This window comes from Nuphar pumila, chromosome 7, assembly GCF_984573655.1.
Source record: "Nuphar pumila chromosome 7, dmNupPumi1.hap1.1, whole genome shotgun sequence".
Classification (NCBI taxonomy): Eukaryota; Viridiplantae; Streptophyta; class Magnoliopsida; order Nymphaeales; family Nymphaeaceae; genus Nuphar; species Nuphar pumila.
In genome coordinates, this window is record NC_143255.1 from 103,343,258 (window position 1) to 103,359,637 (window position 16,380).

Sequence of the window (16,380 nt, forward strand, 5' to 3'; positions counted from 1 at the left end):
CTTGAATGAAACAGAGTGATAGAGAATGATTTCTCTAGCTGGATGGCTATAAAATTATCAGTTATCAGTATAAGCAAATTTATGGAAGCAGAATCAGTGTTAAGGAAAGCACCATACTATATGGGGAAGCATGCTTCTTCGAAGTGCATTTCAGAAGCGCGAAACATGGTGCTTCTGAAACTTGTGGGATGCGTTCTTTTCCCTTGCTTCTTATTTTTTCATTTTTTTGTATTTTTTTGTTTTTCTTACTTTTTCCTTTTTTTTTGCTTCCACCTCGCTTCCTAGGTCACTTAAGAGACAATTTCTAATTCATTTCTAAGTCATCCCACGCTTCTCAACTCCTAAAATTTTGTAAGTGCCTCGCTTTCCACTTTCACTTCCTTGATTGGCAACTCCGGGCACAACAAATATGCAAATAGTAGAATTCTTAGTCAAGATAAGTTTCTTTCTTTCCTTTTCTGGTGTTGGTTTGAACATACACTTTGGTAAGGCATTTTTGTTGATTGTCCAATGATTTCTGGTGAGTATACGATCATGGGTAGGCAGCCACTAAAAGAAGGGGTGAGAGAGGTTAGGGAAAGAGCACACGTCTTAAAGGAAAAGGGGGATAGATTTGTCATTACGTTCTCATGCTAAAAGAGTATTTTTAAGCAAATGACAAAAAAAACCCAATAAAAGAATTACAAGAAAGCCATTTGTAAGGGCATATAGTGTCCCAAAATTAATTGTGCATGTTATTAGAATGCACAAACTGTTATGCATTGTAACCCTTTTCACACACACACACACACACACATATATATATATATATATATATATATATATATATATATATATATATATATATATATATATATATATATATATATATATATATATATATATATATATATATATATATATATATATATATTGTGGTAATGATAAGGTGCTCGCCGAGTACCTACTCCCACAAGCTTAGATTTTCAAATTTCTTAAACTATCTATAAGCATTATTTAGTATAAAGTTTTTTATCATGTGATTATAGCATACATGTATGTTTTTTAAGACCTTTAAAAATCAAAGGCTCACAATGTATTAAAATTATATATATCAAAAATTTTGCCAAGATTTTCTCAAAAGAATGAAACGGCTGTCTTAAAAATACATATAAAATAATCGGGTCAAGTCAGACACTCAACAAATATATATCAAAGGTCAAGTCCGTTAAAATATTATCCCTGGAGTCCTGCTGTCAACCAAAAACTCCAGCAAAAATCAGGAAACAAAATTGCAAAAGAAAGCTCTTTGTAAAAGAGCTTTTTAACAAATAGAATACTAATCAAGGAAGGGAATGGGATAAGGTTTCATTTTTGCTGATTATTTCTTATTCAATATACAAGGAGGAACTCATGCCATACATATCAGAAGCTCGATCCACGTTACATTAAGCAGAAATGTCAAAAAAGGACAATTGGTCAGTAGCTCTTTGACAATCTAATGTGCTGCACCAACTTGGCCCGCAGTTCCAGTTGCTTCCCATATCAGAATAGCCGAAAATGGCTGTTGAAGGCATTTATGCTTGCGATATATGAGCAAGCATTATCTTTTACACTCTGTTTTAATAGATAATAGTTTGAAGTGCCTGAATCACCTTCTTGTACCATTACGAATATGATTGCTTCTTCTGAACATCTATGTTAAGAATAAGATGTGTTTTCATGTATTTACAGTTCCTATAACATTGTACTTGTAATGCACTCTTAATCGATTCTCTGCCCACCAAGTCTCTGCTTCCTTCTCACTAAATCGCTTTCGGCTGCAATACAAAAGCACAAGACCAACACCATCAAGGACAAAGAAAAACTAATTTTAGTCCAATGGGAAATGCTGGATGGAAGACAGAAATATTCAACCAGTATACTTTCCATTTAAAAAAGTCTAAAGATATACTTGTAACTAAAGATAGCTGGACACCCAGAAGATGGAATACCTGAATCTCACACGCTTGAGTTCCATTTGGCCATTTGGTAAAGCCATGAATGTGATATATACACCAGGCTCATCTTGCTCCACCCATTCAGAGAAAGGTGGATGCACATCTTCTGGTTTCAATACTTTCCCATGATTTTGACTATGATCCTTGGCTTCAGGCTTTGCATCATTAACCAAAGCAGTGACATTGTGATCTACATCTTTCCCACATGCACCAATCAGTGAATCGTTTGATGAATGAATCGATCTGCATGAACCATCCTGAGTGGAAGTTGTGTGTAAGTTATCCTCGAGCACTTGTGCATCCTCAATCTCTGGAGATTCCATATGGGATACAATTCTCTTATTCACGGTCTCTTCTTTTTCAGTTACAAATTTCTCAGACATTTCCTTCAGCTGTAAATGAAGAAGCATTCACACAATTATTAGAATCACTTCCCAAGCTTAAAGATGCAAGACTTCAGACATGAAAAGGCATCAGGTCTAGCAATTTTCCTCAAATGTGGTGCACTGCAAATCACATTAACTACCCTAGTCCTATAGAATCAAGTCAATAGTGACAGAAAATGCATTGGAGCTCAAATTTCAACTTCAGAGAAAAGAAATGGAAACAGAAACACACACACACACACACACACACACACACACACACACACACACACACACACACACACACACACACACACACACACACACACACTTCTATGAACTTCAAATGGCTTATAAATGCTTTAAGTGTTTAGTCCTACCATTACTTTCACTGCATTTTTGCTGGATAGCCACTATGTAGACATGTCTAAAGATACCATGCATATCAAGTTGTTATTCTTATTTCTTTCTCTTCTCAGTGTAGAGAAGTACAATAGTAGTGAATATATTTAGTGCATTCAAATTTCAAAATGTGAATGCATAAGAAAAATATCAGCATTTTAAATCAACAGTGCATTAAGAATAAAAGAAGATGAACATCATTCGTTTTCAAGGTAGAATAAAACGAAAAAGGAAATAGTGCATGCTCTAAGAGATGGTTGTGTATGCTATACAAAGATGTGAAACAGAACAAGCATGTAAAAGTGTCATGGCATAAAGTTAATGGGGAAATGAAAGAATCTAAAGTACCAAAAGGTTATACATTCGATAGGAATACATGGAGAAGTTGAACCTGCAAACTCGTGCATGTAGATGGGAGATAACATGATGATAGCATATACACAAAGGATAAAAAAAACTATTCCAACCTTTCTTAGAAATTTACATAAATAAGTAAACAGAGTCCCATTAACCAGATAACCAATTTCATCACACTTGCAGAGAAGCATATGGTAATAGAATGGCTATGTTTGAATGCCTAGGATAACACCAAAAAAAATCAAATCAAATCAAGATAATGCTAAAATGTTGCATGGTAAAAGTCATACCCGAGTTGCCAAGACTTTTATGACATCCTTTGCTGCTTTACACTTGGCAACTTCCTCACTTGCAACTGACCAAGTTTCTTTAATGCCTTCTTTATAATGCTGAATCTTCTCCTCCTTCATTTTACACTGTTCCTCAAGGTTCCTGGACTGTTTCAATATTAAACATGTTGAGAAGAATGACAAAAAGTTAGTCGAATAAGTAAACAAGAGATCTATTATGGGTGTTGTAAACAAGCATGCAGCTAGTGTGTCAGGTACATCTCACAATGAAAAGAAAACATAAACAAGACAAATCCAGTAAACTACAAGAAAAGTATGACTCAGAAACATGAACAGTGCTTATAAAAGATGCCTAACAATCTGACAAGAACCAAGATAAGAAAGTAACTTGTTTCAACCCACTAAGCAAAGAAATGATACCTCAACTCTCAATCTTTGTATTTCCTCAATAAGCTCTGCTGTGGATTCTGTTATTTTTACATCTTCAAACCCATGGAAGTTTGGATTTGCAGGACTTGAGAATGTGCCCTGCCATCCAGGCTTATGTGTAGGAGAGGCTGCAATAGCTTCTTTCTTCGAACACATAACTGAAAAGGCAGAAATACTTCTGAATTCATTGAAATTCTTAGGGCATTCCACTTGTCCCCATCGTTGTGGTTCAAAAGAGAATGATCTAAGGGGATTTAACAATTGCATGTCTCTTCCATGCCTAAAGTTCTTCCCTTCACAGTATTTCAGTTCCTCGTGATCACATAGTTTAGGGGAGAAGATCTGTGATATCATAGATGCAGGTTCTGGTTTATTATGTTTCAAATTAGAAATGGATAACTTATACATCATTGAATGGTGTCTGGAGCTAGGGGTTTCCTGACCAGCTACAAAATTCTCAGAGTTTCTTAATTGAGCAAAACATTGATCACATACACGATGATGTTTGTTTTTGTTCGGTGCTAAAGAGGCATTGATAGATTTCTTGCTGCTACATCCATGACAGAATGTGAAACCACAGTTGTAGCAATGATGTTTCTTTCTGGTAAAAGCAAAGCCCATTCTACACCCAGAGCAAAACGACCGGTCAGTGCTTGAGATTGTTTTATGGCGACAAATCACTGCTGTCAAACTTGACCCGCAAGTGACACTTGTAACATGTCTATCTTCAAGCCCCTCCACTAAAGATGGTGAGTTCCTGTCCTCAACATCACCCAGACCTAGCCTTCCATTTGCACCCTTTCCCCAAGTATAGACATTACCCTTTGATGACAAAACAGCAACATGCCATGAACCAGATGAAATCTCTTTGACATACTCACATTTTAGTGCACCCTCAACAACTGAAATAACTCCATCTTTAGCATGGGGATTCCCTAGTTGTCCATGCAATGAGCTTCCCATAGTGAAGACAGTACCTGAAACAGTTAGTGCAATGGTCATCATCTGTCCACAAGAAACTTGCAGAAAATCATTTTCTGCAAGCGATGCAACAAAAGTAGGCACAAGCTTCCTCTCTTTGTCAGCATGCCCAAGTTTGCCTTTATCTCCATCGCCCCAAGTGAACAATTTCCAACCAGGAGACTTACCATTTGAATGCTTATTCGACATTTCTACTATAGCTGCTGTATGCCATGGACCACAAGCCACTGATTTTACCTTTAAGGTCTTCAAAGATTCCACTTCTCTGGGTTGAAGACTGCCTTCAAGATTACCATGCCCAAGAGCTCCAAATGTACCCTCACCAAACGTAAACAACTTCCCGCAAGAAGAAATAAGCGCAGTATGCCAGGATCCACAAGCAATGCTTGAGACCAGGATGCCCTCCAATGGTATCTTATGGGGCAGCCACAAACTCTTTCTGCTCCCATTAGCTAAAGCATCAAAGCCATGACAACTGCCACCCCACATGTAAATTTCACCAGTATTCGACAATGCACAAGTATGCGATTCTCCACACTTTACCAGTTCTACATTCACATCAGAAAGTGATTCAACAATCTTTGGATAAGGCACATCCATATTAATTTTGTGGCCCAATCTGCCACCACTCTCTTTCCCCCAACAGAAAACTTCTCCCTTTTTAGTAACTATTGCTGCATGCTTTCCACCAAAAGAAATACTAGAGACATCCAATGCTATGGCTGATTCTAGTAATTTGGGAAATAATGAATCAGCTTGCAAGCCAGAAGATTGATCAATTCTACCTCCTAAGACGGATCCTTCTATCCCTTCTCCCCATAACAGTACATCATTCAAAGTGTCATTGTCATCAAGCAGACACCCATTGATACCAGAGCTAATTACACTAGACAAGCTGATCCGACACCCTTCATTGCTCGTACTTTCCATTATTTGTTCTGCATAACAGCCTGATTTTGCTAAATGAGCAGGGGGAAGCGTGCAATCAACTACAGATCCCTTGCCTGATAAGGAAGTTTCTTCTGACAAAGACCAGATTTTGGGAGATAACAGAAGACCATCAGAGGAGCACTTCTTTGCTAATGCAGATAAGCTATGTACCTTCAGTGGGTGTCCAATGTCCTGCACAATGATCAACATGAGCGCTAGAATTGCAATAATAACGACGGGGAGACTGCTATTAATCACTCTCTTTAGGAGGAGTAATGAACCTGTGAAAGTTTTGCTGATCCTTCAAGAAGTTCTGGGATGTGCTTCCTTCGGCCATAACTAACTGGACTATTGGCATAAGAATGTGCACCTCCATCATTTCTCGAAACTGAGGAAACTTTCCAATGGTGTGAACGAGATACAAGTGACTTCAGACCCAGATACCAAGATTCTGCTTGTTCCTTGTCCTTACCTATCTAGAAAAAGAAAAGAGGACACACCCTGTAATGAATTAAATGTATGTGTAAAACTGATACTGAATGATAGATGCTATAGAATAGTTTCCATGGGGCCCTCCATATGCTTAAGAAATTCAGAAGTTATCTTCACCAAAGATTTAAAATATTTAAATGTGAGTTTTGAGGAAGTAAGTCTTAAATTCATAACAAAAGAGGCCATAAAGGAATCTTTTAGAAAATTTTATAAAATTGACTAGGATAGTTCATGTTTAAATATCATTGTTCAACTAAATTTTGTTTGGTTCTGAGAAAAAAAATATTTCAGGCCTTTGTCTTCATTACTTTTTTGAGAGATGAGGAAATTGTTAGGGCTACTAAGAGGATCATCCAAATTGTGTTTGAAAGGATATCTTCATTACAGAATACTAGATTGAGTGATTAGTTTAATATCAAGACTAGCATTATCCAACTGTGAGATGTCAATTTTCAATGCAATAACAAAAGGTTGCAACCAAAATTATAAATCTAACCTTATCGATGGAAAATATAAACTAGAGCTTGTAGGTTTCTCTATGGTATTAAACTAACAACTAGTGAAAAAGCTAATTCAATGTTTTGCAACACACAGGTGCATGTTTTTGTTTTCTAAACATGTTTACATCTCATATGAGTCATTCATCCATGTATATATGAGCTAGTTTTCTTACATGTATCAAACTGATAAAATTCATACCCAAGGAGAGCGAAAAACCAAGTTCTTATAAGGAAATGAGCTTCCTTGTATGGAAAATCCTTTTGAAGGTAAGATTGTGAGTATAAGATAAAAAGCGTACCAGATCAAGGGACTTCTCACCATTCTTGTAGACTAATGAAAAGGACTGGTAGAAATTTTCTGAACGAGCTTGTTGCTGAAAGTTTACCTATAGGGTAGAGCACACATCTTAAGTGCTGATGGATGACGCACTTTAAGTTAATTTTGTATTAGCAACAAGTCAAATTCTTCATTTAACTCATATACGTAGATTTCAGCTAAAGTTGCTTACCTGTCCTCGAATAATCTTTATAATAGAGCTTATTTTGAGATTTTTTTCCTCATTTCCAGAGAACCATATCAGGTACCTTTCATCCTGGAAATAAAAATGAAAAGCAGTTGATCTTTCGTTCACAAGGAATACAAACCCTTCTAAGTAAATACTCGGAGGATGCCAAAACAACAAGACAAATAGTTGAGCATGGGTCGCCATCAATGGAACAAATTACGATGAAGGAGCTTATTTTAATCTATAAATCTTGTCACTCTCAGGAAATGGAAACACTCAGAAGATCTACAAATGCAGCCTTCTTGGCACTGTAATAAAGAAGTTGATGCTGAAAGGAATGGTAAAAATCTCCCATTAAAAGTTCAATCATGAGATTCTTCTTGCTCTATAAAATTTAAACATAGGAGCCAACGTTTAGATTGCCTGTGAGCTACGGGATCCCTCAACACCAACTTTAATATCGCATAAAGACATCAAATTTATAATAAAACAAGTAACCTAAAACTAGTCTGATTCAACAAGCAGCACAAATTTTTTGGGTTCTCAGTAGCGGCCAAACTTGGATAAAGACTGTTTAATTCTATGTCAAAGTCAAAATAGGTATAATAGAAACAGAAACATACTGAAAGGAAATGACAGTATCTTTCCAGCCATTAAGCAACTTAAGCTGAAGTCAGTGGACACTCTAAGTACATTTTAACATGATTTTTCTTCAGTCTTCCTTGAAATATGCAACAAACACTCAACTTGATCAGATGCAGCAAAGTATAAATTAATGCGTGCATAAATATGTGTATTACATCATCAACAAGCCAAGATAAGGGAATGCTAAGATGAAGCCTACCACGGATAGCCTGAAATGACATAATTTAGGCTTCCCCCTCCTTCCATACTTCAGAAGATGTGCACCTTTCTTCAAGGCAATGATGGCCTGCACCAAACAGAACTCTTTATTAGTTCAGGTCTCAAATTAATACATTTAAATTCAGAAACGGGAAAGATGAACGGCAACAGGAAGAATGATCTTCCTGCAGCTTGCACCAATTGAACTTACAACTAGAACATATGCAGAATGAAACTATTAAAACTAACCTTGACTACCATGGTTTAGATGCAAATCAAATATGCACTAGACTGAGGTAACTAACACTGTGCATGCATATATCTATATATTTTTGTAATGGTCTACTAGGCATATAATTTGTTTTTTTTCTTGCTGTATTAATAATTATGATCAGTGAAGTATTATTGAGAATCAAACTTCTTTCACTGATCATACACCAGGTGCATGTTCTTACTCTCTTATTGGCAACCATAAAAAATCCAACTCAAATAAGAACAAATGGGAACATTGGAATAGTTCATTTGAAGCAAAATTTACTTTCAGCAACATCTCTTGAAGGTGCTTCCACCTATTTCACTAACATCAGTTGAGCAGAAAATCTTTCCACATTTTCACGGAATAAAGAAAAAAGTGTTACAGCAAAACTTAATAAGTGGCCAATGAAACCATCAAATAAGGCCCATGCCCTCAAGAGATGCACTTCTGAAAATAGTAGTGGAAGGTCTCCTGTACAAACTCCAACAGCCTAACTACCACTAGTTTCTTAACTAGTGGTCTTACTTTGTCTCCACGACATTGGCAAAACTGAAGCATCTTCTTTCACATCCATACCAATAAGAAAAAGAAAAGAAAAAAATATTTGATCTAAAGGCATATCTAAACCTGAAAACATCTCCCTCTTAAAGACTGAATCCCTCAGACTTCTGCTTCAGTTTGCCCAGATTCCAGAGTCCAGACATGTAACATTCACCCTGCTTTATACTCCAAAGCCTAACTTGCCCACTTGGATATTTTCATCCCAAAATCTCAAAAATTGATGAAAAGAGATGCATTTTCCCAAGTACCAATGAACAGAAAAAAAAAGGAAGCCCGTCAATCGAGCAATGAAGTAAATATTCTCATCTCATTCCATCCAAGCCTCTCACTTGCAACACAGAAAAAGAAAGAAGTAGAAAGAACAAGAGTGGAGTATTTTTATGGTAACGTAAAGGGACCTGTTCGATGTCTCTGTTCAGAGGGGTCGTCCTTCCAAATTCACCTCCACCCATCTGCTTCGCCTCATTCCACTGCCCCTTCCTCCCTATATTTTATTCCTTCTCCTGCTCTCTCAGACCGACATACAGCAGAATGAATGGCGATTGTTTCCCAACATCCGTCGTGCACAGAGGCAGAGATTTCCAGTCTGAGAGAGAAAGAGAGAGATTTGCACAATGTGGTTTGCACGTGGTGAACCGGTCTAAATGAATCCACGTGTAAGTGCCACATAGAGAGAGGTTTAGTCTTTGGATGGCTTCTACCGTTCTCTTTGAACAGCGTGCTTGAGAGAGACAGAGAGAGAGAGAGAGAGAGGCTTTAGTATTTCATGGCTTCTACTATTCTCTTTGAACAGCGTGCTTGGAGAGAGAGAGAGAGAGAATTGTTTGTGTTTTTTAAGAAGTGGGAGTAGGACTCGGTTGCACGTGTGGTGCACATGGGATCGTCGGCTCTCCATTGGCATCTGGACTCTGGAGGGACTCCCTAAACGCTCTTGCTCCCCCTACACGCCGTCCCTGCCCATAAGCATACGTCAACGACCACCCACCAGCACCACCCTTATGCTGCTTGACTTTTTGTGTTTGTCTCCACACCCTCCCCTCCACTTCCCCTACCTCCCACCATCACAAGCCATTGCCTCCCCATCTTAGACTTGGACTTTTCCAAACTCCATCCTCACCCCTCCCCACCCACGGCTCAACTGCCCAACCCAAACTGCTTTGGTCTTCAAGTGCATATTCATTGGCAGAGAAGCGACTATAGCTTAGCAGAAATTTTTAGTACAGCAGGTTTCTCTCTTCGGATGCCCGATGCCGTTTCTTCACACAATATATATATATATATATATATATATATATATATATATATATATATATATATATATGGAAAGCGATGGCTGCCTACTATTTTCAGGTTGGACAACTAAAAATTGCTAGAAAGATAATGTACATGTTGCACATATGTGTATGCTAGGATGAAGGCCAAGAATGATAAGATTAAAAAATGGTTATATAAAAAAGCAATTAATATTGTTACCAATAAAAAAATAAGAAAATGTCATAGTATGGTTTGAACATGTTGCATGAAAACCTATTGAATAACCATCAAGAAAAAATTGACACAAGGTAAATAAAAAGAATTTAGAAAATGGGGAAGACCATTAAATACTTAGACAGTTGACATTAATGCAACTAAAAGAATAAATATAGAAAGAATTAGTACCATGAAAACTTGGAAGCAGACAATAGAAAGTGATAAAAGATGGATTGTAGTTATTGTAGAAAATGAAAGAGAAACATAAGTTTGAATAATGCATGATAATGATGATTATGTAGCTTTAGTATGGTACCTGTCACCCTAATAACTATAGTGATTTGGCCATTCAATCAAGGCTTAGAACTTCAGTCATGTTTTTTTGCTATTTGTATGATAATTTAAAGTTACTCATTAAGCTTCATTGGAAGGGACTAAAGTGAACTTCAGATTTAATCTTAAGTGACTCAATTAGCTCCTTAAGAGTCCCTAAGACGAATTATTCAAGTTTCATTGGAAGTATAAGGTCATGATCCCTTTGTTATCATGATTCATGCTTATGCACCACCGAGGTGGTATCCCATGTGGTAAGCGAGGTCCTGTGCCAAGCCCAAGGCCCAGGTTCGAATCCTTCTGCTACATGAGGTCTGCCTAACCCCAGCTTGCCTTTAAAAAAGAAAAATCTCCAAACTATCGGTCACCCTCATAAAAAAAACGCAATAGAAGGGCAGAATGATTATCATGAAAATGAGCAAGTCCATGGCACCAAAAGCCAGTCAAAGCACAATTTCGTCTACTTTTCATCTGGATGACAACTGTGTCATTTTAGTTCAAATAGTGACCAAAAACAACAAACAACCCAAAAAAGTCAGATAAGTCCAGGACAACATGGGGCCCTTCACGTTTGACATCTTGCTTTTGCCCATTGGTCACATGTCTTAGACCCTAGGGCCCAGGGGAAACTTTGATAGGGCTTCTGTGTCCCTTTTCAGAAAAGGACTGTCTTAACTTTTGACTTTCACTATCTCAAAAACACCCCTAGACTGCTTCAACGGTTTTGAGAGATTCCCCTAGTTCAATTTGCAAGGCTTACAGGTAAAGGGGATGTTTGTCATGATTGGGGATCAAAAGGGAAGACCACCCCTTTTTCAGTAGGTGACGTTTCAGTACTTGACCAGGACTACAAGTCTGTTTTGGTAAATTCCGCTTGAGACATGTCCCAACGGTAACGTCTTGTCCTTAAATAGTGGAGAATCAAATATATGTTGAGCAATTTATTTAGTCTAGCTTTTCCAATTTATTGGTGCTTATGATCTTATTTATGGAAAAAATAAACTGAAATCAATGTTTTGATGCAACCATATTGTTCTGGAATACAGCTCTAGCGCTCTGTTTTTGTTGCCATCTGTCTCTCATAAATAGTTAGGGAAGTGATGGGAGTGTTTGCAAACCTGTGAAAGTTCCAACGTTGTGAGAGGCCTACTCCTCAGTACCTGAAGCGTACGCCACACAGGTGAGGCGCATACTCAAGGTACTGAGGTGCGCACACTCAGTACCTGAAGCCTTCTGGAATTGCTTTGAATACATAATTATCTAAAATAATTTCAAATATAACACTGTTTGGATTGCCCTATCATTTCAGCTAAATGTTTGATGCAAGTTTCAACAGCATTAATAGCTCCCGATTAATTGCGTGGTGGTAAACCACTAAAAAACTTGCATTAGTATAATTAACTTAAATTTACATATACCTGTATATAAGTAAGAGATGTGCGCAAAAGTGCATTGCTGAAAAACTATAGTTTCATGATAGTTCTATTGCATGTATGCATTTGATATGTCCAAGAAAAAAATATTTATATGCATCACTAAGATTTTTTTTTTTGTTTAGGCCGTTTTTGATGGAAACAAATTCAAGGTTATAATTTAAAAAATTGAGAGCTATTTATTTTTCAAGTCCTTCAAAAACCTTATATTTACTAAATCAACCATCAAACAAACTCATATATGTATATAACAAACTCATATATGTATATTTATATTAAAAAACCATTTACCAGTGCTATTTTATTAATATTATATATTTTATTATTTTGATCATAAAGCTTATGCTTCAACGCCTCGAGGCTTACGCCTCGCTTCATAACATGCTCAACGCCTCGTTTCGCCTCATCGCATTTAACAACCTTGAGATTACCCCAAGACTGGTCCCCAAAAGGGGATGATATATAATTTTGTATCTATTATTGACAGTTTAATGAACCGGTAGGGTCTGCCTAACCCCAGCTTGCCTTTCAAAAAAAAAAAACTCATTGGCTACTTAGAAAGAGTGCTTTTAGTTGAAATCTAGGAATTGTCATGAATTGACTGAGACCATCATAGTTCATCTTGTTGATCAGTTGGTCGAGTTGACTTCCCAAGACTGAGCCCATTTTGGCACTGTTAGACTTTAGTCCAAGACTAGGTGAAGAGATGACTTCATTGATAATCATTAGCTTTAGTTTACAGATCAAATGCACTATCAAAACTGACATTTATAGGTACATGGAGGTTTAGCTCATCTGGTAGAACTGACTTGTAAATGTCACCAATTGACGAGAGGTCATGAGTTTGAAGCCCATGGGTGCATGTCCTTCGTTGCAAGAATGAAATTGTGACTATAAAAAAAGGGTCATATTCCTAACATATTGTTATAATGTGAAAATTAGAAAAATATAATATGAATAACCCACGATCAAGTGTTTTTATGCTAGGAAGTCATTCTTTTCTTTTCTTTTTTGCAAAATTTGCAAAAATTGCACCAGTAAATCCCTGATTTCTTGTAGTGTACCCTTTATACGATTCGAGATCTTTTTTTTTTGAAAGGCAAGCTGGGGTTAGGCAGACCCCAACCAGTTATTATTTAACGTACCACTGGGTTTTGAACCTACAACGTCCCACCACAAGGAGACGTACACTGACAGCTCCTACCAGCGATTTCGAGATCTTGGAAGTTGTTTGTGAGTATTGGAAATGGTATTCTAGATAAGTCAGAAACTTTTTTGATTAAATAATTTACATGGGACAAAGTGAGCCAACCCTTATAGCATGGCTATATATCCACTGCTCACTTTATTGGAGACAAATTATTCATCATATGTTGATTCCTTCTTGCACGGTTGAGGCAACATTCACATGCACATCAATCAACAGTTTTACCAAGAACTAATATTTTATCCATCTAAGTTAACATGTGACATATTGTTCTAGAAAGATTAAGCCTAACCTACCGAAAATTAATCTAAGGGCATGATTGTAGGGCACCCTCTAGCTTGACAAAGACTTTAGATGATTGTGCTTGGGTTTGCGCATTTTCTTATTTCAAGTTGGTATATAAAGATATACAGGTTGTGCAAAGCGATGGGAAAGTAGTCTTTTGAGGTATATATTCGATATAAAACCGCGAGGGGGCTTTAAGTGTTGTGGTTCATATGTGCACATTTTTTTGATTGATTAACTGTTAAAGTAAGATTAGAACAGGATTTCAAGAAATAATTTACAATATAATTGCGGGCTACTTCCTAGCTTAGATGGGGTTCTAAATGCTCTTTAAGTAGACTCTTATTTTTTATGATATTGTTCACCAGTTCAGCCTGATCTACCATGCCAATTATTAAAAGGTAAGAATCTCTCTCTAGCACGTGCACATTAGCAGATGAAGGGTGATTAGGTGAAGCAGCACATTGCATTTATGCAATGTGATTGCACCTGATCCTGAATTATTGGTCACACCCTGCAGTGTTGAACCCCAGGAGAGTGAACTGGCCTTACAGTGTTGCTTCATACCTGTTACATGTTTGATCTCAAAGAAATGATGATAAACATCTCTTATATAACTAAGCTATGCCAAAATCAGCATACCTGTTAAAAAGGAATTAAGATCAAGTGCAATGGGATTGCACACTGATCACCCACCATCTGGTGTTTGGCCCATACATTTGACAAAATGCGTGTCGGCAAACCTATCTTATTTGGAAAATTAAAAGTTGCACAAGCAAGAAACTCAAATGCCAAATTGTTAATGACAATGGTACATTCACAATATGGGTACGTCGAGAGAGAGAGAGAGAGAGAGAGAGAGAGAGAGATCATAATTGTCTGAGGAGCAAATGTCAAAAGACACTCGATTAATTTCTGCAGAAAATTGCCAATGACTTGAGGCAGAGGTTAAGGGCTCAAGCTCGTTGTTTTTTCAGACTTAAACCAATAAACTATTGTGGCTAATCATGCTGTATGTGGATAAACTCGATCACTTTTCTCAAACCCAAACGTGATCATGTTCAAAGTTCAAACCAGACGCAACTCCACATTCTTAATCAACTATCTTGAAGGTAATCGACATAAAGATCAAAACAACAGAAAAAAAAAGAATAATAATAATAATAATAAAAGAGGACCCACTTTCTGTTCCAATCCAGGAACGGGCATACTACTTGAGGCAGCCAGGAATTGAAGGCTAATTTGTTGCATTGTGGTTACAGTTTCCCAATTGAAACATATCAAATCAAACATAAAGTGTGAAATAACCAACTAGGTTATCATATGCAAAGATGACAAGAGTTGCTATAAAAGTTCTTTGTATTCTCAACACTGAATATATACATTCAGAATATTACAAGATAAGTAACACAAAAAAGGAAAAGTTACCATAACAAAAAATATAACAACTGAAAAAGATCCGTCTAAGATATTCGGTTGATCAGGATAATAAAGCCTTCGAGAAATAACCACTATCCTGAAATCGCGGTAGCAATTGTGATCAATAGTGATTTTATGGATAACGATTTACACTGTGTCAATTTACACTGTGTGGTGGAAAAATGATCACGATTTGTCATAGCACATATAACAATTTACACTGTGTGGTGGAAAAATGATCACGATTTGTCATAGCACATATAACAATTTACACTGTGTGGTGGAAAGATGATCACGATTTGTCATAGCACACAAAGAGTTAGATCTTAACACTCCCCCTCAATCTGGAGCATGTAGATCACGAAGGCTCAGATTAAAAACCAACTTCGTGAAGAGATCGTCCAAGAGGCTTAGTAAATAAATCAGCTAGCTATTTGGATGTGTGTACATAAGCCGTGCGAATGAGCCCTTGACACAATTTTTTATGAACGATATGACAATTTATATCAATGTGTTTTGTGCGTTCATGAAAGACGGGGTTGACAGCAATGTGAAGCGCAACTTGATTATCGCAGTATAGCATTGCTGGCGGTACATGAGATACCCCTAATGATAAGAGAAGAAGACAAATCCAAGTGACTTCACAAACAGTATTAGCCATGGCTCTATATTCATCCTGGACTGAGGATTTGCACATTGTAGGTTGTTTCTTTGTCTTCCAAGATACTGGTATAGAACCCAAAAGAATACAATAGCCAATCACCAAACGTCTAGTTTCTGGACAAGCAGCCCAATCAAAGTCACAATAAGCATGAATCTGAAGTGGAGTCGAAGAAGACAAAAACTATCCTTGACCTGGATGACACTTCAAGTATCTGACAACATGAAGTGTTGCATCCATGTAAGGTTGTCGTGGAGCATGCATGAACTGACTTAAGATATGTGCTGAAAACAAAATATTTGGTCGAGTTATAGTCAAATAGATGAGATGCCCAACAATATATTGATAGATGGTTGAATCATGCAACAAATTTCCCTCGATACTTGTGAGATGATGTCGTTGCTCTATAGGAAAATGTGATCATTGCAAAAAATTTCCTCTTGTTTACCTCTTTTCCTTCTCTTTGCCTTTCTAGCCTCTATTTTTCTTTTTAAAAAGGAGATAAAAGATAAAAAAGAAGAGAGAATGAGAAAAGAAAGAAGAGAGAGGAACTCTTTTGCAAAGGTCTCACTTGACCTTAATTTTGAAAAATATTTGAAAATTACTCGCCTCCATTTTAAAAATTTGCGGGAAAATGGAGAGACGGGATTCGCTCGTCGGTACGAGGTTCAATCGTTCCTG

General features: G+C 37.1%; 1 protein-coding gene across 1 annotated transcript; it reads right to left on the reverse strand.

The window, feature by feature from the left end:
- Window positions 1–1,363: 1,363 nt before the first annotated feature.
- LOC149832705 (PH, RCC1 and FYVE domains-containing protein 1-like) lies at window positions 1,364–8,335 on the reverse strand. Its single transcript, XM_090013287.1, has 10 exons — window positions 8,324–8,335; window positions 8,076–8,162; window positions 7,235–7,318; window positions 7,025–7,111; window positions 6,015–6,209; window positions 4,515–5,904; window positions 3,814–3,980; window positions 3,394–3,540; window positions 1,974–2,371; window positions 1,364–1,799 (listed from the first exon to the last, which is right to left on the reverse strand). The coding sequence occupies exons 1-10, from the start codon at window positions 8,333–8,335 to the stop codon at window positions 1,700–1,702; spliced, it is 2,667 nt and encodes an 888-aa protein (XP_089869413.1). The 3' UTR covers window positions 1,364–1,699.
- Between the last annotated feature and the right edge of the window lie 8,045 nt (window positions 8,336–16,380).

Bases quoted from the DNA above. Each gene is read 5' to 3' on its own strand.
- LOC149832705 (XM_090013287.1), bottom strand. The intron at 7,112-7,234 runs GTAAGCAACTTT...TCTACCCTATAG, and splicing joins TAAAGATTATTCGAGGACAG to GTAAACTTTCAGCAACAAGC. The intron at 5,905-6,014 runs GTTCATTACTCC...CACCCACTGAAG, and splicing joins GATCAGCAAAACTTTCACAG to GTACATAGCTTATCTGCATT.